The sequence below is a fragment of the Dipodomys spectabilis genome, unplaced genomic scaffold, assembly GCF_019054845.1.
Source record: "Dipodomys spectabilis isolate Male_0828 unplaced genomic scaffold, ASM1905484v1 ptg000019l, whole genome shotgun sequence".
NCBI lineage: Eukaryota > Metazoa > Chordata > Mammalia > Rodentia > Heteromyidae > Dipodomys > Dipodomys spectabilis.
Genome location: NW_024870696.1, coordinates 11517783 through 11540279, shown reverse-complemented (window position 1 = coordinate 11540279; position 22497 = coordinate 11517783). Strand labels below are relative to the sequence as shown.

Here is a 22497-nt window from a genome sequence, read left to right as displayed (position 1 = left end):
TTTGATGTGCAGTATTTATACAGCTGCTTATTTAGTGGCAAGAATTCAGAGCAGCTGTGATACCTCTACCACAGGAAACCACCAACTCACTGTAATATTGATATTTATGCCTTTTATGTCTTCATCATTCCCCTTACAGGAATGTAGAATCCTGAAGAATTTTTCCTCCTTGAGAGCCATCGTATCTGCACTGCAGTCCAATTCCATCTATCGGTTGAAAAAGACTTGGGCTGCTGTCCCAAAGTAAGTTCCCCAAGTGTTTGTTCTGCTCTCCTCTGTCCCAGTAAAAATAGCTGCTGTCCCAGTGCTCTGGAGTCTTTACCTTTCAAGTTCGTTTTATGTGGCAAGAGGAACATATTTGAAATCCTCTGTGTGTTCTGGACAGGGTGCATTTCACACACAGTCATTAGTGAGTTCTGTGGCAGGGTTGCTGTAGAAATCATATTCCATCTCAAAGTGTGTGAGAGTCATGGTTATTGGTTTTGGGGGCTGATTTGAAGGCTGTCCTTACTTTCTGGATTTTGAAGGATGAAATATAGGGTTAAGAAGTTAGGGCAATTTTCCATCACTCTTGGTTATTTTTCAGCCTCATTCCATAGTCTTAGGCTATTCCAAGCTGTGAGGGATAATGGATGCTGTTAGGATACTAGTTCTAGATGTTCAGTAGGAAACTTATTTTCTCCATTCTTGCTCTAGCATATTAAAAGGCAGAGCCAAAGAAACACAAATTACATGGTTTCCCTCATTTGTGGTAACTAGAATGTGCCTATTAATATACAAGTAAACATACTGGATGGTAAAAGAAAAAAAATGCACTGGGACATGATAAATCATACAAGTTGCTAGGCATTCACACAGGATGAGACCAAAGGAGGATATTTGTAGGAGAGGCTCCCATAGGTACAATAGCTATGTGTATCTGACCATACAAAATAACATTTATTGAAATGAACTCTAGGAAGTGGAAACAAGAGGACTTTTTTCTTTATTGCTGTTTTTGTTTTGTTTCCTTTTGTTTGCTTATTTATCTGTCTTTGGAAGGGTTTGAGGGAGTACAGAAATTGTAGGACAGGAAGTGGAGCTGTGGCTCAAGTGGTAGAGCACTCACCTTGAGCTGAAGAGCTGAGGGACAGCGCCCAAGCCCAGAGTTCAAGCCCCACGACCGATCCAAAAAAAAAAAATTGTAGGACAAAGGGTGAACAAATTCAGCAGTGATACTCATTAGATACTATGTGGAAAATGAATTGTGGGATGGGATGGAAAAGCTGGGAGAGAGCGAGGGAAGGGGTAACATTGCTCAAAAAGAAATGTACTCTTTATCTGACTTACGTAACCATAACCCCTCTGTACATCACATTTACTATAACAATAAATAAATTAAAAGAATACTTAAAATAGAGAAAAAAAGCCTGCAAGTGTTCCTCTCTAGGTTTCTGACTGAGATTACTAACTGACCAGGTCCTATTCTGTGTTTCTTCTGATTTCTTAGAATAGTTGACAATTTAGTGTTCTTATTATATCACTGTAGCTACCATCTCTACTTATATAACTTTGCCTGCAGACCAGACATCTTGTATTTGGCAAAGGAGAGGATGGTCAGAGAGGGACAATTCTGGTCCTGTGTCAGAACAGATTTAGAGGTTAAGACTTGTGTCATGAGTACCAACCATACCAGCAGTGTCCAAAGCTTCCTGGGTTTGAGCTTAGGTCAGGATGTAGGGCTGCATCATGGAAGAATGGGGAACATCTACATGTCTGTCTCAGAAGGCAGTAAAATATGTTTGAGGAGGGGTGACAGCTGGTTCTGGAGATGGGACTTCCCCATAGCGGAAGTGACAGCTTTTCTAATCAGAATGGAGATCTAGATTCTCACTGTCAGTGAGAGCTGACTAAGCCCTAAGGGATTGGACTCATTGGCAAACCAGAATTTCACAAATCTTCAGGGTTCAAGCTTGCTGATGAGCTGATATCTTTATTCAGAGGGGTATCTCATATTATATTTTTAATCCTTCTGTGATGGGTAAAAAGAGTTACCGTAGATTATCTTAAGATTACAAGGCTAGCCATTTGGAGTCCAAAGCTTATGCTGGGTTTATGATGCCACTGTCTATCAGGAGGAAAACTGGCAGATAGGCTGTCCAAAGTCCAATGTAATTTTCTTGATCGCTGCTCTTTTCTTGAGTTCTTTGTCCTCTTTTATTATTTTCAGTAACGAAGGTGACTCTGTTTGAAACTGCTTAGTTGATTGATTCTCTTTGACACAGATACTTTACGAAAGATGTAGGCCATAGAAATCATTACCTGATAGTCACTGGTGAACTAGAATAGGAAGACCAGGAAGAGATAGTGTCCTCCTCCCCCATGCCTTGTATCACCTCCCCTCCCTCCCCTCCCCACCATTCCACCCTGCTGTGGTATCAGAAACAGGGAGAATGCAGCCATGTCTTTTTTTGCAACCGTATCTTTTTTTAGTGGTTGAGTAATAGGACATTATGGAGAATTCACCTAGCCAACCTAAGACTGCTTTTCAAGCAAGTTTGAAGGTAAAACAACAATTAAAATAGCGAACTTGTATCTTTTAAAAAAGCATTATCATATTTTTAAAAATAGAATCTTATTTTCTTGTAATTATTAAGGAGTGATACAGAGGGGCTGCCATTTCATAAGTCAGAGAACAAGTACAATGCCACCCTTTCCTTCACTTTTCCCAGTTTCCCCTTCTCACCCCTGCCCTCAATTTACATAGTTCATTTTCCACATAATGTATACTGAACAACATGTTTGCATTTCTTCTCCCTTCCTCTCTTCTTTTCTGTACCCCTTCTGTCCTCACTAAAAAGAAAAAGAACCAAGCAAAAATAAATACCACCACCACCACCCCCCAAAACCCTGTTTCCATTTCCTGGAATTGGTTTCAATAAATGGTATTTTAAACGTTCAGATAAGTTACACTTTTAAGTTCATCTTCTAAGGGTATCTTCCTTTAGTCTAGTTGTGTGTGAATGTCTAAAGTCCTGTATAGTCTCTGTATATGTTGTACAGAGGGGTTACAGTTACATGAGTAATGAGTACATTTCTTAACGAGCATTGTTACCTTCTCCTTTTTCACCCCCTACCATCACTTCCCTCCCCATCTCCCTGACTCCTCTCCCCCACACACACATTGTAAAGTTCATTTTCAACATAGTGTCTGGTACATCTCATCGCCACAGTGGGTCAGCCTGCATCCCCATTTAAGCGTTCCCCAATATCCCTTCCCCTCCCCAAATTATAAAAATGTATATACAAGGTGCCATGGGGGTAGAACATACACAAGAAAAAAAAAAAGAATTACATAGTGCATTATAAGTACAATAAAAATGCTAACAAGAAAGAATAAAAACATTTGTGTCCCTGTCATGGGGTACATTTTGCTTAGCATTGTCTCATGTGGTCATGTGTACATGGCCTTTGACCTTCTTTGCTTGTCCTAGACATGTCCTAGTCGTTGCAAACAAGGGAAACCATGAGACCTATGTTTCTTTGGGCCTGGCTTACTTCACTTAATATAATTTTTTTCCAAGTCTTTACATTTCCTAACAAATGAGGCAATGTCATATTTTCTGATGGAGGTATAGAATTCCATGTCCAGTTATATTTTAGATTTAGCTTCCACATATGAAAAAAAACATCATCCGCTGTGTGTCCCTCTGAACTTCACTTACCTCATTTAGCATGATTTGTTCTAGGTCCATCCATTTCTCTGAAAATGACATAATATTTTTTTACACTCATCTATTATAGGGCATCTGGGCTGTTTTTATAACTGGGCTATTGTGAATAATGCAGCAAGGAACATGGATGTTCAAATGTCTTTAATGAATCCTGATTTGTAATGATCTGGGTAGATGTCCGAGAGTAGCTGGGTCATAGGAAAGAAGGTTCTCCATATAATTTTTTGAGGAACCTCTAAACTTCCTTCCAGAGTGGTTGTACTAGTTTATATTCCCACCAACAGTGCAACAGAGCTCCTTTTCCCCCATATTCCCTCCAGCATTTTTGTTCAGATTCTTGATGTTGGCCAATCCAATTGAGGTGTGCTAGAGTCTCAAAGTTGTTTTGATTTGTATTTCCTTTATGGCCAGGGATATTATGAGGATTCTCTCATATGTCTATTTGCCTTTTTTTTGGGGGGGGGGTCCGGTCATGATGCCTGAACTCTGGGCCTGGGTGCTGTCCCCTCAGCTCTTCAGCTCAAGGCTAGCACTCTACCACTTGAGCCACAGCACCACTTCCGGCTTTTTTCTTTTTGCTTATATGGTGCTGAGGAATCGAACCCAGAGCCTTATGCATGTAAGGCAAGCACTCCACCACTGAGCCACCTTCCCAGCCCCCCATTTTTACGTCTCTTCCTGAGAAGTTTCTCTTTAGCTCCTTTGCCCCATTTATTGATTGGTGAATTAGTTTTCTGGAAGTGTAATTTTTTTGTGCACTTGTATCTTAATCATTGTGGTCGGTGGTCATATGAGAAGATCCATTCATCGAGGTGGCTTTTTAAACTACTTTTCAAAAACAGACACAAATAACTCAGCTTCTGGAAAGCTAAATTCTGTTCTGAGTGTCTAGTTTGATTGATTGATTGATTGCCAGTATTAAGATTTGAACTCATGGCCTCTACATTTGGGAAGCTGTCACTTTCCCACTTGAATCATACCTCAAATTAATAGCAAAAAGCTGGTGTGTGTGTGTGTGATGGTAACAGGCTTGAAATCAAGGCCCCACTCCCTCACTTAGTTTTTTTACTCATTGCTAGTCTACTACCACTTGAGCCACACCTTCAGTCTTTGCTGGCTATTTTGGAGGTTGGATTTCTAGGACTTTTTTGGCCACAATGGCTTCCAACTTTGATTCTCTGGCCTTTGATCTTAACCTCCTAAGGAGCTAGGCCTACAGACAGGACCCCTAGCACCTGGCTGGTTTGTCTCTTAATTATCTAGTTGGTTTGTATTTTAACAGGGATGCTGGAGAATATCAATTCCTTAGGGAAGGTCCTTCCATATCAGCTTTGTTTACTCCATTGATAAGTTCAAGAGACAAGGTCAAGATATCTAATTACCTTACTTATGTAACTGTAATTCCTCTGTACATCACCTTTACAATAACTTTTTAAAAAAAAATATCTCATTTGGCTATCACTTTCCCTATAATCCTTTACATTTTTGGCTTTCAGATGTTACCTACTTACTTTTCTCTAATTAGGATTATGTACAATTTCTTGGCTATTTCTCCCAAAATACAAACTATTTCTAATAGTTTACTTTCTGACACAAGTAGTATATACATTGTAATGAAAGAAGTTCATAATATGGCATATTCATGGTAATGAAAGTATTGCATATGTGAGGATATGCCCTTCTGCCTTCAGAACTATCCACTTAGTGACTCTGGATGTAATGTAGGAACAAGCAGGAGGTTCCTGGAGGTACAGTATATGGGATGGGCGTAGGGCATGTACTATACGTACATCACTCTGTTCACCTTCATAGCATTCTTTTTTTTTTTTTTTTTGCCAGCCTGGGGCTTGAACTTTGGGCCTGGGCACTGTCCTTCAAGGCTAGTATTTTATCATTTGAGCCACAGTGCTAATTCTAGCTTTTTCTGTAACTAACTAGAGAGATAAGAGCCTCATAGACTTTCCTGCCTAGACAGTCTTCAAACCAATCCTCAAATCTCAGCCTTCTGAGTAGCTAGGATTACAGGTGTGAGCCATTAGCACCTAGCCTTCATAGCGTTCTTATGACCGGCTAGCAGTATTTCCATTGTACAGCTAAGAAAAATACAGCTCAGAAGAATTAGCAGCTTCTCCAAGATCACTTAGGAAACAAGTGGCAGAGCTGAGATTTTAACTTACCACCCCCCAATCTTCCCAACCCACTACTGCCTGGAAAGCCCACCTGGTTCTCCTATGCTATTCTCACCCTGATCAGTGATACAGAAAATAAAGACTCTGCCTCTGCAGTTACTAGTGAACACCTGGGCAGCATCTTGGCCGTGCATCTTCCTCTAAATTTGAGAACCATCCAGGATGATCTCTCAGATCCCACTGGGCTTTGTATGTGTTGCTGAGATAGTTTCTTTTTAATTATTTTTATTGCAAAGGTGATGTACAGAGGGGTTACAGGTACATAAGTCAGATAATGAGGACATTTCAGATATTTTTTACCTCACTGAAGAGTATATGTCCTAATTGAATAACTTGATGCCTCAATGAACAACTATTTTTACTATCATAATATGTATGTTAGGAAATATTCCTGTTTCACCAAAGCAGCCAGGTTCAGCCTTAAGATGAAAAAAGAAGCCACCTGCCTGAAGAAAAGCATTAGTTTTATCTGCATTCATATTACTCACCAGGCTGAGAGTGGAGCATTCTGTTTTAGTTGTAGGTCCTGAGGACAGCTTGGCCAAAGGTATCAGGATTTTACTGTATGTTCATTGTTAATATTTTCTTAATCTATTTTCTTAGGGACCGAATGCTGATGTTTGAAGAACTGTCAGATATCTTCTCAGACCACAATAACCATTTGACCAGCCGGGAACTACTCATGAAGGTGAGGCTCTTGGGGAGGTTACAGGGAGGTTATTGGGTAGCACTGCCGACAGCTCTGGAATCCATTCAAGGGAAGAGTAGCTGGAGGGCATGTTACGTTCCTTCAATCCCCTGAGAAAGCAGAATTTTTGTGTTTTATGCATAATCTAGGAAAATGTGGGACCGAGAAAGCTCAAAGTCCAATTGAACTTCTACTCTGTCCTTCTTAGCTTCCCCGTTACACAACCAGATTGTGAAACTTGCATTCATATGTGTACCTCTTCAACAAGCAACTCTGCAAATACCAAGGGCAGGCCACTGGCTGGGTGAGAGGCCCTGGAATATTCTCTCTCAGCAAAACATCTTCTAAAGTGACAGGGGCCAAGTCTGCAATTCCACACCCTTTATTTGGACCACATTGCACAACCTATCAGTTAGCAAGATGAATGGTGACTTCTGAACAGCATGCTAGACAAGAGATTTATATCCAGAAATGTGTTAAATGGCTAATAGGAGTAAAGAACTGAACCTACCTCTAAAAATATGAAGATAAGGAACACTGACCTTGTTTCCAAGAGTTCATGTATAGTTGATGGCTGTGGACATTAAATAATAAGTAGTCAAATAAAACAGATGACATTATGAACAACCATCAGGAGACCTAATATAGGTCAGGTGTTAATTTCATAGCCTTTCTATAAAATAGGGCTTATCGTCTTCATTTTGTAGCCAAGACAGAGAGGGAAGTTACATGCCCCCAGGTACACGTATAACAGGGAGTAAAGCTAAAACTTAGATTCAAAACCTGTGCTTTTATTACTTAGGCATAAAGATCTTCTTTACTTAGGCATAAAGCTCTTCAGGCACAATGCCATAGAGAAGATTAATCAGTAGTTCAGCAGATGTGGATTGGCACTCATTTTGTACTGTATAATGAATGGCAATGTAACCTCATTAATTCCCAAGTCTCTGCTCTGTGGGATTTTTGAGTTTCAGTCTAGATAGATAGATCTATCTATCTATCTATAGATATAAGCATATATCTCTATATATCTGTAGATATGCATATGAAATGTATATATATATACATATACATATGTGTGTCTGTATCCTATAACAGAAGAAGCCCTAACTTAGATTAGTTAAAAGTTTGGATCCTATTTTTTGTAAGTTATAGGTAATAATGGTAATGGATCTGTTGACTTCATAGAATTGACTTAAAGATTGATTATGGTAAAATATGTGAAAGCACTATGCAAACATACATTATTTTTAGTACTAAGTAAGTTATAGACTTATAAGACCAAAGTATGCCTGAAAATGAAAATGAATAAAGCATAAACTAAGTAATTGAGCTTAGAGAAGATACCTGGAATGGAAATGAAAGTCAAGGACAAGTAGAATTCCTAAGAAAAGATACCCAGCTGAGAATTCTTATCAAACTCTAATCTAAAACTCAGGCTAATTATTCTTGTAAAGGTGTCAATTTTGGTCTTCCCCCTTCTTTTCTGAGTCCAACCTAGTCTTCCTGTCTTTTTCCATTTTGGGTAATACTGTAGTTTGATTTCAAGGCTTCTTCCTTGGCACTTTCCTGCTTGAGCCACGTCTCTAGCTTGTTTTGTATTGGTTGTTCTTGAGATAAGGTTCCCCAGCTTTGTCTAGGCTGGCCTGGGACCGTATTTGTACTTCCCATAGAGCCAGGATGACAGGTACACACCACATCCAGCCTGTACTGTTGAGATGGGGGATCTCACAAAATTTGCCCAAGACAGCCTAGAACTATGTTCCTCCTGATCTCTGCTTTCCAAGTAACTAGGATTCCAGACACGATCCACTTGTACCCAGCCCTAGTTTTCTTTAAGGCTTCACTGACACCTTCGAGTCCAAGTGCTATAGAATGTGTTCTTGAAGAAGTCCATTATTCCTCTATCAGTATTGTCTGTGGGGCTTAGCCCGCTTTCTTACTGGCTTGTTAGCTTCCCTGGATAATGCCTAATATAGTATTTGGTATGTATTATGTACTCCGACATTGACCAAAAAATGGATTGATGGTTTCCTCATTCCCATGAATTTCAAAATGTGCCTGCTATTAGCTCCTTCTTGGAGTAGATGATAGGAGCAGATCAGTTTATGCTGAGGTCTGACTCCAGGTTTGAACTACCTGATTAACTGCACACTAAACAGTGATTGCTGGATTGTGTTACTCCCTGCTTCACCTCCCTCCTCAACTTTGCAGACTTTAAATGGAAACTCATATGGCTGGAAAGAGATGGTTTTATGGTGTCCTTGCGCATAACACAAAGCCAGACTAACTGGAGCCACATACTTAAATCCCAATAGCCCTGAGTCATCTTTCTAAGGTAGATTAATTGAATACTGTGCAGCTCATTGCTTGGTGGCAGTCTTTTGGCTGAAATCTTAGAAACAAAACTGTATCTAGACATTAGGGATCCCATGAGCCTTTCTTAAATGTACAAGTTTACCCAAGTACTCTAAGTTAAATTTTATATATGGCTCACATCCCAACAAAATGAAAAACTTGGCTATGAATTGATGTGGTCTGTGCATCATCATTAATGAGAGTGGAATGCTTTAGGTAGTTTGTGTGTGTGTGTGTGTGTGTGTGTGTGTGTGTGTGTGTGTTTGTATGTGTGTCTTTTCCTTTCACCTTTGTTGATCATTACTCATATGAAGTATATAATTTTGAGTGTAAATTTTTAGCACAGCTTTCAAAAGTGAAATCAAAGCATTTAGGTTCCCAGAAGAACTGCTAAAGAAAACTACTAGGCTCTGTTCCTCATACTGATTTGTAGTTGGGGAATCTTAGTTTATCTTCTGCTTGTGGGTAAATGTAATATGCCACCTCTGTAACATTATGAAGCAGTCAACCTAATAATTAACACAATTCTGGGGTTTTACTTTAACTGTTGAAATCTTATTTCTTCTCAAAGATTTTGTTACAATTGTTATACCCCAATTTCAAAGCAACAGGAAAGTAGATCCACCAAATCGTCCTGATTCTTGTGACTTTTGGTGAGAATGCTTCCTGGTTAAGTTGATATAAACAGCTGTTAGAAAGCCCTAGAACTAGCTGGGCGTCGGTGGCCTGTAATTCTGGCTACTCAGCAGGCTGAGATCTGAGGATCATGGTTCAAAGCCAGCCCGGGCAGAAAAGTCTGTGAAACTCTTATCTCCAAAACACCACTAGAAAACCGGGAGTGGCGCTGTAGCTTAGGCGGTAGAGCACTAGCCTTGAGCTGAAGAGCGCTGGGATAGCGCTCAGGCCCAGAGTTCAAGCCCCACGACCAACAAAAAAAAAGAAAGCCCTAGAATCTTGGCTCACTGAAAGGATGCATGTTTTGGGAAGCACCACAATGAGCAATCAAAATTGAAACAGGAGATGACTAGAACTGGTAAAGACCTAGTCAAATAAAAATTGCCAGTAGCCTCTGAGCTATAACTCAACCAATATTTCTTGAAATGAATGCAGTGCCTTGTAGACAAAGTCCTCATAGACTTGATAGAAGAGTCCCTCTGAGCCCCCAGAACAATGTGGGTGAGGGCAGCCGAAGTCTGCCAAAGATGAAAATAAAGAGAAGGTGAGAGGTGAGAAGTTTGTACTAAGGCAGAGGTGAGGAGAGACAGAAAGTGAAGGGCCAGGAGTTAGGGAGTTGGTGGAGGTAAAGGGAGAAGTTTGGAATTCTTCCAGACATAGGTGGTGATTCAAGTCTTGGGTTTGGATAGTATTTTTAAGGACCTGAGCATACAGATAAGAGAGAGAGGTGACTTGACAGATGGAAGAGTCATTCAGAGAGTCGGAGCATGAGCAGCACAGGAGGCAAAAAGAAAGAACCAGAGTACAGTAGTCCCAGAAAAGTCTTAAGAACCGTCGAGGGATTGTATGAGAACAGCACGGCAGAGGGGACCTTAGACCTAGGAAGGAAAACTGCGTATGACAAGTAAGTAGATTGTCACCTGAGACCTCATTTGGAAGAGTGGTAACGGTTTTTAAAGTGTTTTGAGACATGGTCTTACTAGACAGCCCAGGCTGGCCTCAGACTTACCCTATTCCTGCCTCTGCCTCTCAAGTGCTGTTAAGGTATAGACTACCATGCCCGCTTCTCAGTGTTGTTAGTGCTGCAGTTAAGATGGAATCTCATTCTCATGAAATCATGAAGTCATGACATCATTACGTGTTTTTGTTAAACATCTCAGGTCTGTCTTTCCTGCTAGTGTCAGCGAAAGATCCCTTTCACCTCTGCTGTTCTACATCAATTTGTAGGAGCCTTTTCACTTTTCAGAAATCCTCATGACGAAGTTTAGACCTTCTAATTCCTCAGAAAAATGAACTCACAGTCCAACAAAATGAACACCAGGAAACTGGTACTTGAGATGTCTGGGGGTGGGGGCAGATGGGAAGGGAGACAGACAAATGAAGAGAAGAGGTGGGGGGAGAAGGTACTTGTACTATCCAATGCATTTGCAATGAAACTAGGAAAATTGAGGAGAGGAGTAAGATTGGGAGGGATGGAGGAGAATAATGAAAGGGGTGACATCAATTAAGATGCATTGTACTTTTAAACTGATTTCTTGGATGGTAACTTCTTCATACAAGTACTTAAAGGTAATAATATAATAAAAAAGAATCTTAGATCTCTGTGCAATAATTTTCATAGTATTCCTCTGCCTATGATCAAGGACCTAAATAAAGGGAGACCTGAAGAACTACATACTTCTAGTGTACAGAAGTGGCACGCATATTTATATTAGACAGATTCAGTTACTGACTCCAAACAAATTCCCAATAGTCTGGGTGGACTGGAACCACCTAGCACAGGAATTGGCATGAGCTAGACTACTAGCATGTGTTGCCCAGGAGGAATACTATGTGGGAGAATCTTGTTACCATTTGTAATGGGAGAACTAACATGGATCACGGGTTACTGTGGGCTCTGTCACACCCAGGCCCTGGGTTAAGGCTGGTTAATGATAGAATATATGCATGCTTGCCTTAGCCACGACCTGGACAAAGAATGCTCTTGCAATTGTACAGTAAGGTAATATAATAAACCTAAGGAACACTGAGGGAGAAACTTGCATAGAAGTTCCACACTCCTGAATTGTGAAATTTGCTTTCCATTCATGTACTTCCTGGAAAATGTGAACTTAATAAGACTCTGAAACCACAAAACCAAAACACTTTATGTTCCATCAGCAAACTCATGATTAGTCATTTGTACAAGAATTCGTTTGTACAATAGACAGTGGGGGAGAAAGAGTGGCCAGCTGTCCTCCGGCTACCAGGGTTTGTAAGACTTTCAAGCCCGGAAGGCAATTAAGGAGGACGGACTAGGGAAAAGGGGAAAATGGATAAAGGTCTGATTTTCACAAGTTGGTGGTGTGCCACCAGACTGTACTTCCTCAGACAACTTCTGATATATAAGTTTCATTTCACGAAGAAATCCCAGAGTTAGTTCCTTTCTTTCACAGAATGCCAGCCAATCCATTTCAGGCCACTATCAAGAGATCACAAAATGGACAGAGGAGGAGTTCTTCATTTGCAGGACATGCTATGACATTGAGTGAAATTTACCATGTGTAAAAATACGTCCTATTCCAGAAGCTGTAGTGATAATCAAGTTTATATCCAAATTTGACACTTGTTACAGTGGAGGACAAACAGGACAATCAAAACCACCGGGCCTTAAGCAAAGAGACCAACTTGAAGCCCAGCCAAACAGGCACATAAAACCACTCAAGAGCCTGTTGGAGGCTTCTTCATTCGCATGGCATTAAGAGACTTGTGGAGGTTGCATTCCAGAAACCAGAGGCCCTTTCACTTCTCTCCAGAATGGGCACCTCCCAACCCTCTTCTCTGTGTGCTCTGTTTCTTAGGAAGGAACCTCAAAATTTGCAAATCTGGATAGCAGTGTGAAAGAAAACCAGAAGCGAACCCAGAGGCGGCTCCAGCTGCAGAAGGATATGGTATGTCAGCGCTGTTCCTCTCTGAGATCACACAGATGCAGGGTGGCCCAGCACAGGTGTCTTCCATTTGGCCCATTCTTCTCATTTGGCCCAATAGTGAGGAAGCCTGAGGCCTGCAAATCATGTTTTCGGGGCCATTTTTCCCCCTTAAATGTAAGGCAAATTTTGCATCAGATGTGTGTGTATCCCTCTTACCATCTCTTCCACCCACTGTTGCTCTCAGATGCTGCTGTTACTTTGGGCTAGAAGCCCCCTGGTTTCCTGCTTTTGTCAGCTTCTGGGACATGAGTATCTTCTTCCAGGAGAGTTCTTATACACAGAAATTATTGTATTTGTTTGCAAGTCTTCTAGCCATTGCCAGCTCTCCTTCCTAACCCTATAGCCCAACCACACCTTTCTAGTTTTTCGCTACTCAAAGGAGAACCATGACTCCCTTCTGAAGGCTGAAAGATAATGATCATCTTTAGCTGTATGTTGAATTCCTAACTTTTAGCATAGGATCAGTAAAAGGACAAACTGCACGTTCTCATATCTACCTTGAAAAGATTTCCTTTTTCTTTGGAAAGCTGGACATGAATCAGAATATTTTTGAATGCCCAGACTCCTTTGTAACATAAAACCTATAAAACTCACAGTGTTTCCAACTTTCTGGTTGTTCAAAGACAAAGTTAAAAATAGCTGTTAGCAAAGGAGTGGGGCTAGTATTTGAGGATGAGACCTTGTGTGCATAATTAGAGGGACAGTGAGTTCCTAAGGACAAGCCCTGCTTGGTGTGAACTGAATGAGGAGGCAACCAGCCTCCTGCCCAGCAGCCTAGCCTTGCCCGCCTCAAGATTTACGTTCCTGCAGGGAACGCAAAGTACCTGAACACAAGAGGACAGGTTGGTTGTGCCTGGTGGTTACATGGAGAACAGAGACATTTTGTAAGGAGATTTATTGAAATGAGCATAGTATATTCTTTTCTTTCTTTTCCTTTTTTTTTTTTTGCCCGTCCTGGGACTTGAACTCTGGGCCTGGGCACAGTCCCCGAGATCTTCAGCTCAAGGCAAGTGCCCTACCACTTGAGCCACAGTGCCACTTCTGTTTTTCTGGTGGTTAATTGGAGCCTCATGGACTTGGACTTTACTGCCCAGGCTGGCTTTGAACCTCAGTCCTCAGATCTCAGCCTCCTGAGTAGCTAGGATTACAGGTGTGAGCTACTGCCGCCTGGTCATAAGTATATTCTTTTTTTGCCAGTCGTGGGGCCTGAACTCTGGGCCTGGGCACTGTCCCTGAGCTCTTCAGCTCAAGCCTAGTACTCTACCACTTGAGCCACAGCGCCATTTCTGGCTTTTTCTGCTTGTGTGGTGCTGAGGAATCGAACCCAGGGCCTCATGCAGCAAGGCAAGCACTCTCCCACTGAGCCACCTTCCCAGCCCCAATAGTATATTCTTTTTTTTTTTGTCTTTTTTTTTGTTTTGTTTTTTTTTTTTTGGGTCCGGTCGTGGGGCCTGAACTCTGGGCTTGAGCGCTGTCCCTCAGCTCTTCAGCTCAAGGCTAGCGCTCTACCACTTGAGCCACAGCGCCACTTCCAGCTTTTTTCTTATGTGGTGCTGAGGAATTGAACCCAGGGCCTCATGCAGCAAGGCAAGCGCTCTCCCACTGAGCCACCTTCCCAGCCCCGCCCATAGTATATTCTTATAACTGCATGTTGAGGTGTTTCTACCTTTTATATTGTAATAATGGCAGATTGATGCAAGTGAGTCCTTTACCAGTCCCCCCACCATGGACATGCTATATAGCCACGACACATCTGTCATTGTTAAGTTATTAGCATAATGCGGATGATTAGAATCCAGACTTTATTTTGGGGGTTTCTCCAGCCTTCCAGTCCGTCTGTCTTGTTCCAGTCCCCTGTCCAGCCTGCCATGCTGCTCTACTTGTCGTGTCTTCTCAGTCTCTCCCCGCCACAGCACCTCAGTCTTTTCAGGTTTACATGACCTTAGAAGTGCCAAGGAGTACTGTCCCACTGTCCTTGGGAAAGACCCCTAGTCTAGGTAGGTTCTCTTAGTCATTAGACTGAGGTTGCAGGTTTTTGGAAAGCATGTCACAAATTGAGGTGTGAATGGCATCATTATGTCATCTGGTGACATGTTCATGGCACGGCTGGTCACGTTAGTTTGGTTAAGGTTCAGTTTACCAGGTTTCCCTCTGTAAGGCATTATTTTTCCTTATCTTTCTTCTGCTCTTTGCAAGTGAGTCACTAAGGGATGTCTGATATTCTTTTTTATGGGGGGAGGTCCAGTCGTGGGGCCTGAACTCTGGGCCTGGGCGCTGTCCCTCAGCTCTTCAGCTCAAGGCTAGCACTCTACCACTTGAGCCACAGGGACACATCTGGCTTTTTTCTTTTTGCTTATGTGGTGCTGAGGAATCGAACCCAGGGCCTCAGGCATGCAAGGCAAGCGCTCTACCACTGAGCCACCTTCCCAGCCCCAATGTCTGATATTCTTGTGGTCTATATACCTCCATTGTACACCAGTCATCTCTTACTAACAGTGACCCTATTCCTAACCAAGGTCTTTCCAAATTGCCAGAACTGTCCACACTCAGTGGCAGAGAACAGACAAACTGCTAACATGAGCCTTAGTAAAATATGAATTCTGTTATGAGCATATTTAAACCTACGTGTATATGAGACTTAGTCTTCATGACTTTGAAAGTTAGGCATCAGATCATGAAGTTCCCATCTCACTTATGTAAGGTGTAAATTTTTTTTTATCATAGAGATTAACGCTACTAATCTTAAATGGACCATTTTTTTTTCCAGAGTGAAGGTTCCAGAAGCCCTTACATTTTCAGTGCAGTAAATACAATCTTGTTTTTAATTACTCCTCAGGGTGTAATGCAGGGAACTGTACCCTACCTGGGCACCTTCCTGACTGACCTGACCATGCTGGACACAGCTCTTCAGGACTACATTGAGGTGAGTTCTGTGTGGGTGGTGTCGCTGAGCCTCTAGCCTTCTGTTTGGATACCTAAAGATAGTTCCATTGGAACCTATTGAGAATCCATAGATCAGCGTGCACATAATATTGTGCTTAATGCTAGGAAGAATAAAAAGAATAACAACAAAAGTAATGGCAAAAGTGGCTCAAAAGCCAACAGAAGGAATAGCATATCACAGCCGGAAGTAATCGATAGAAACAGTAAAAATTCGAGCAGAAATGCAGTGAAAGGATATAGCGTATTACAGTTAACTACAAATGAACATTTGTGATGAAAAGCCCTTATGAAAGGATTGTGTCTGAGCAAAATCTTACTATTGAGTAGGAGGAACTCAGTGGTGGAGTTGAAAGGATGGTGTGCCCTAACATTCTACCTGGGGAGTAAGAACGAGTCATATCTGTGAATGGTCTCGTATATCCCTCCTTTTTTGTATTGCTACCTGTTTGAGGCCATATACTTATACTTCTACTCATTTGCTCTTACTCACTCTCTGAGAATAGGAAAAGAGGTAAAAACAAGCAACTTGGGAATAACAGTAGTAAAATATTAGGTGGGAAGAGACTTGCTATTTGAAATAAGATTTAAAGATAGCTTGGAAACTTATATTCCACGTCACTGATAATCGTAAGCAATCACTTTGCTTTATTACACCATAATAGAAAAGGCAGAAGTTGTTTTGGTCTCTAAGTTTGTCACTGGTGCTTTGGACATGTTTGTTCATTCTGTATTCCCTGAGCTCTGTGTCTCTTTACATCCTCTTCCTGAGCTTATCTCAGGAAACACCATCAGCATTGGGGAATTAGGGGAGTGAGCAAAGATTTAGAAGTTAAACTTGGCCTACTGGGAATAGAAGCTGGGGAGGAAGAATTGAAACTTCCCTTTTCATGATGTCCTGTGAAAGGGACTTCCCTTTTGATAAGCCATTGACAATTTAGTTGCCAGTATGAGTCACTGAGCATCTGACTTTGTTGCTTTGGGTCAAAGAAAGAAGTGTAGTAACATTATTTATTCAAGCTTTTGTCTTTACTGGGTTTTCAAATATTTTTGAGTTCGGACTTGTGTTCTTTATCATTATTATTCTAGTTGGTTCCAGACATTTTGAGAAAAGGCTGTCAACCTGCCCTGCCCTATTATAAATGGAAAGAATGTTTTTAAATTTTTTAAGATGATTCTCTTCTTCCACAGTACCTGTAATTATAGGATCATTAATAATTATTACTTCATCATCTCTTTGATCTATTTTAATATGACCTAGAACAACACAGGGCTGTGTTTCAAAGTAGCTTGGTGGTTCATCTTTTTCTAAATTTCTTTCAGGGTGGCCTCATAAACTTTGAGAAAAGGAGAAGGGTAAGTAGAGGTCTGGCAATGGTTTTCTATTTTATTTCATCTGGGCATAAAATATGGAAGAAATAGAGACTTAACTTTCTGATAGAGGCAAGCATAAAGCACTAACTCCTATTGGGCATTATTGTATGTCATTATGCTTGACATTCTTCTACATTACCAATGAGGTAGGTTTTACTACCCTCACCTTAAAAGGTAGCTTCAAAGTGAGAAAACCAAGAGTCCAGAAATCAAATAACTGGAATCTGTAACAGAGTCAGGGTTCAAATCATATCCTGCTAACTCCAATCCCTATCAAGGAATTAAAGGTAGAGCTAGAGGTGTGGGTCAGGGGTAGAATGTTTTCCTAGGACATGTGAGGTCCTGGGTTCAATAACTGGCATAGCAAAAACATAGAAAACTAACTAAATAATAAGCAAACCAAAAAATCCAAGGAACAGAAATCAAGGATAATTTCTTCCCTTATCCTCTATTAATTTTCTTTGCAATCAGGTTCAGCAAAACCAGGTTCATCTTATAGTTAGTGCTGTATTTTTGAACACTAAAGAATAAGATTATTTTTACTTAAAAAATAATGTGATGTATTTTGTACTTGAAAATTACTGAGAGTAAATTTTAAGTGTTTTTTTATTACAAAGAAATATATGACATAATTCATATTAATGGACTATACAATTTTCATCAGTTAAAAAAAATAGCAAGTTCTCTTTACTAAGAAGGGTTTCCTAACAGATGAAATTACTAAAGATGGTTAACTCTTGTGATTCTGTTTGGGAGAGGAAGAGATGTGGTCTTCATTATTCAGTGTAGATTTTTTTCTCTTTCCTGTCAGCAGGGAATGGATCTTCCACATCGATTTGAATCTGTCTGTAAATAGAATAGTTCTGAACTGTGGTATAAAAAGATAAAACAGTCTTAAGAACTTGCTATTTTTTTTGTGTTAAATGGCATGTTTACATAGACATTTAAATGACTCAAAGGAAATCCAGTGAGCAAAATAACTTTACCCCATAGTTCATTGTTTTTTAAATTCATTTTCATTCCACAAGCACTGTTATTGTACCTACCACTAGGGCTCTGTGGATTGTAATAGAGGAAAAACCAGAGGACTCTGCTCTCATGGAAATCACAATCCAGGAAGGAGGATAAGAAAATAATTGTAACATCTCTGAAAAAGGCTTAGAGAGGCATAGTGGAGTGGCTTCTAGACTTAATTTGTAGATCACAGAAACTTTCAGGAGAAAATAGCATTGCACTTTAAATCAATAGCACCAACGGAGTTGGTTAGGCTGAGCTCCCCAGTAACAAGATAGGAACTTGAACTAAGGTAAACCTGCCATCATTCTTACCTTTTTTAGCAGGATGATAAATACCCCATGTCACTACAGAGCCCTACGCTGAGGTCACTGCATGGCATCAGCTAGTTCTTAAATTACAGTGTTGATTGTATCCTGTAAGGATATATTTTTAAAAATTCAGTTATGCCTCCACAGTAACCTTTAACTTCAAAATAAGCCTGTACGCTAATCTCTTTCCTTTTAAGACTAAGATATTAACTGTTTGGAAAGTTTGAATATCAAGCCTAAAGTTAAAGTTTATACCTATTGCTGACTTTTAAGAAAGGAGCCATTGAAGCATCTAAAAAGATATAAATAATCTTGGACATAATTATATACTTGCTCCTTTTGTGAGCTTTAGAAGATTTAGTTAAATGATTTACTGGCATAGTAAAAATCTAAGGATTCAAGAAATCTAAACATTCAACTTTATGAGGCCTGGACTGTTTAGATAGTCAGCCCTACCAAAGTTTGTTTATTGTGGCTTGAAGAAGTTAGAAATGGGGAACTCAGGACCTTCTTGACTTAAAGCATTTGTTTCCTTCATATTTTAAGAAACAGAAGTAGAAAATATTCATCAAGTACTTAAACTTTGAAAAATCTTAAAGAACTTTCCATTCCAAAGATGAAAATAAAATAGAGAAGGAAAGCCCGTATGGCTTTAGCTAGTGACTAGTTTCCTGGTTTTTATTCATCTGAGCTGTTGTCTCAAGGAGAAAGAGGATTAAAAATTAAAGCATAGGAGGACTTGAGAGATTCCTATTTTTTTCCCCCTAGTGCTAAGTTCAAACCCAAGGCCTTAAGTCACTGAACAATGCTTTACCACCAGGCCCCATCCTCTGCTGGCGAGTTAGAACCGTTAAGAATTACTTGCTTATTATTTTTAAGAAAGTAGTATTTCAGAGTCCTCTTAGATGATTTTCAAGTATTTTATCCTAAAGTTGTATATATATTCATGTGGAAAAGATCTGTATTTGGTGATTCTTATTATTTTCGCCTCTGATTTTCCATCTGCTCTAGGAGTTTGAAGTGATTGCTCAAATAAAGCTCTTACAGTCCGCTTGCAATAGCTACTGCATGAGCCCGGACCAAAAGTTCATCCAGTGGTTCCAGAGGCAGCAGCTCTTAACAGAGGAGGAGAGGTAGGCAGACCACTTGGCCTCTGGCTAGCTGAGCCAATATGGGGTGAGACAAATACTGTATCTAGTACCGCACCAGGTAATTTCAACAGCCTCGTTTTCAGAGAAATGTGATATGGTAGGGAAAACTGAATTGAGGACATCAGAAGGTGTGCTTTGTAAGACTTGTCATTGGGAGAAACAGTGGGTAACTGGTGTGTGTGGGATGCGGGCACAGGTTTTGAAGTAGTGGTTGGTGAGCGTAGAAAGACACATGAACTCTTGTGCTTTGTTGATGGCCCAGTGCAGACCCTTCCTACTGGTCTAGTGGTTGGCAGATGAGTCTGTAGGCCATATGTGGTTCACTGCCTGCTTTAACATTTTTTTTAAGTGACTGGGAAAAGAAACAAAAGAAGAATATGACAGGGGACAGTTATTTGAAATTCAAATTTCAGGCTCATAAATAAAATTTTATTGGAACACAGCCCATTCATTTACATGTTAATCTTGGTTACTTTCATGCTTTAAAGTCACATGAGTGGCTGCAATAGCGACCATATGGCCCTCATACCGAAAATACTATCTGCTAATCCTTGTTGTAGACCAAGGAATTTCTTTGCAAGTTTATGATAAGGGAGAGTAAAATTGAAAGTAAAAATCCCATCTTTTCTCACAGGGAGTTGAATTTTGAAGGAGTATTATAATCAGTTAGTGACAACATTGAAATTTCTCCTCGGGTTACCCCACTAAACTACACACCTAAGCTCTGAGGTGGTTGTATAAAGTCGGGCCTTCTCTAACAAAATCCATCTGGAGGCCACAGCTACAAACCTTCATAAAAGCTATTATAAATCAAATTTAAATTTCTCTTATACATGTGGCAGTTTATCTCTCCCTGGCCTACAGATGTCTAAATACAGAATATTTTTAATTTAGGAGTATTTGGACAACTGCAAATTATATTTATATATCTTTAGAAAATAAGATAGTTGCTATTCACTGAAGCTTCGATATTTTGCAAGAATCTCTGCTTGCTTTTTCTCAGCTAAAAGAAACTCTTGTGCACGGACACACACACACACACACACACACACACACACACACACACACACACACACACACACACACACACACACACACACACACACACACACACACACACACACACACACACACACACACACTGGGGAGAAGGCAGTAGAGAAGTAATAGGAGGGAAGGTGACAGGACCAGGGATTCTTCCCCTGGCCAAGCAGTAGGACGAGAGTGATCAGGACGCAGGATGAAGAGAGGCTGTGAAGCTGCCTCTCATGGCCTAGAGTTGACAGCCTCAGGCCATGTGCCGGTGGAGGTAGTGAGGGGAGGAGGCACAAATGTGAATTTATAAGATGTTAAAACAGTCGCTATAGACTGTTTATAGATCTGTGGTCCATATCTTGAATCCAGATCATCAGATCCTTTCTCTAAAGCAAAAACAATTGTGTGGATTGAATCTGTCCTCCAGTTCCCAGACTTTGTCCCTGTGATTCCCCTTCTCTCTTCCAGCTATGCTCTCTCCTGTGAGATTGAAGCAGCAGCCGATGCCAGCACCACCTCCCCCAAGCCTCGGAAAAGCATGGTGAAGAGACTCAGCCTGTGAGTGCCCACCACCCTCCCCCAGGCGTCCTCTCTCCCTTTGAGTAAAACCGAAGTCTTAGAGTGACACACAAGGCCTCTAGGGTCAGCAGCACCTGCCTACCCTGCCTGCTTCTCCCTCTCCAGATGTCTTTGTCTTTATCTGCTTACTCTGCTCTTCCCATTGCAGCCACCAAGACCTCTCCGAGCATGCTTGTTATTTACTTTTTGTCTTGGGGGTATTTTGAGCTCAGGGCCTCCCACTTGCTTGGCTTGCTTGCTTGGCTGGTACTCTCTATCATTTGAGCCACACCTCCAGCCATGCTTTTTGCTGGTTAATTGGAGATAAAGTCTCTCAGTCTTCTCTACCCAGGCTAGCTTTGAACTGCTGTTCCCTGGATCCTAGCCTCCTGAGTTGCTGGGATTATAGATGTGAGACATGGGATCTCGACTTTTATTTGCTTCTTCTGTTAACAATACTCTTCCCCACATTAGCCACATGGCTCACTCCCACATTGTCTTCAGACATTCGTGAAAACGTTAGCTTTTTGGTGAGCCTCTCCCGCACACCCAGTTTAGTATTATAACCTGTCCACTCTACCTGCCTTTACTGCCCTGTCTCCTCGCCTATTCCCCACCTTTCAATTTCTCCATCATATTTACCTCCATCTGTCACCCTGCATGTTGAATGTATCTGTTTAAATACAAACTCCATGAAGGTAGGTCTACTTTTTATTTGCTGTTCTATCCCTAAAATCTAGAGTGGATCCTCACACATAGAAGATATTAATCCTTATAACTGAATTAATGAATTGAGCTATATGCTCAGACTGTTCTAAAATAATATATCTATTTCTTTTTGAAAATTTTTGTTTTTTATTATAAAAATAGTGTACAGAGGGGTTAGAGTTACATGAGTAAGGTAATGAGTACATTTCCTATCTAGCATTGTTACCCCTCCTTTGTTTTTCCCCTACTATTTCTTCCCTCCCCAACTTCCCCCCTCAAGTTGCAAAGTTTGTTTTCTACACAGAGCCTTGTCCATCTCATTGTTACAATGGGTCAACCTGTATCCTTGTTTCAGCATTTTGTTATTTCCCTTCCCCTCCCCAAATTAGAATAATATATATACAAGATGCAGGGCGCCGACGTCAAATACAGTGAAAACTGTATTACACTATATTTCTTTCTTTTCTTCTCTCACTTTTCTTTTCTCTCTTCTCTTCCCTTCCCTTCCCTTTTATTTTCTTTTGTTCTGTTCTTTTTTAAGTACCAATCCTGGGGCTTAACTCAGGATCTGGTTGTTGTCTCTGAGAATTTTTACTCAAGGCTAGCTCACTACCCTTTGAGCCACAGTTCCATTTTCAGCTTTTTGATGGTTAATTGGAGATAAGAGTCTCACAAACCTTTTGGCTGGTCTGGCTTTGAACCAGGATCCTAAGATCTCAGCCTCCCGAGGAGTTAGGATTATAGACATGAGCCATCAGCACCCAGCCAATGTGTTTATTTTTAGTCTAATCTATATTATGACCTAAGAGACAGT

General features: G+C 40.7%; 1 protein-coding gene across 2 annotated transcripts in view; it reads left to right on the top strand.

Annotated features, from left to right (window-relative positions):
- Rgl1 (ral guanine nucleotide dissociation stimulator like 1) overlaps positions 1-22497 on the top strand; it is a 159054-nt gene that overhangs the window by 121233 nt on the left and 15324 nt on the right. For both annotated transcript variants that reach the window (XM_042674286.1, XM_042674285.1), the window contains exons 8-14: positions 140-243; positions 6506-6590; positions 12464-12553; positions 15429-15515; positions 16856-16888; positions 19243-19364; positions 20886-20975. In XM_042674286.1, coding sequence (XP_042530220.1) covers positions 140-243; positions 6506-6590; positions 12464-12553; positions 15429-15515; positions 16856-16888; positions 19243-19364; positions 20886-20975 — 611 coding nt within the window. The remainder of the gene's footprint in view (positions 1-139; positions 244-6505; positions 6591-12463; positions 12554-15428; positions 15516-16855; positions 16889-19242; positions 19365-20885; positions 20976-22497) is intronic.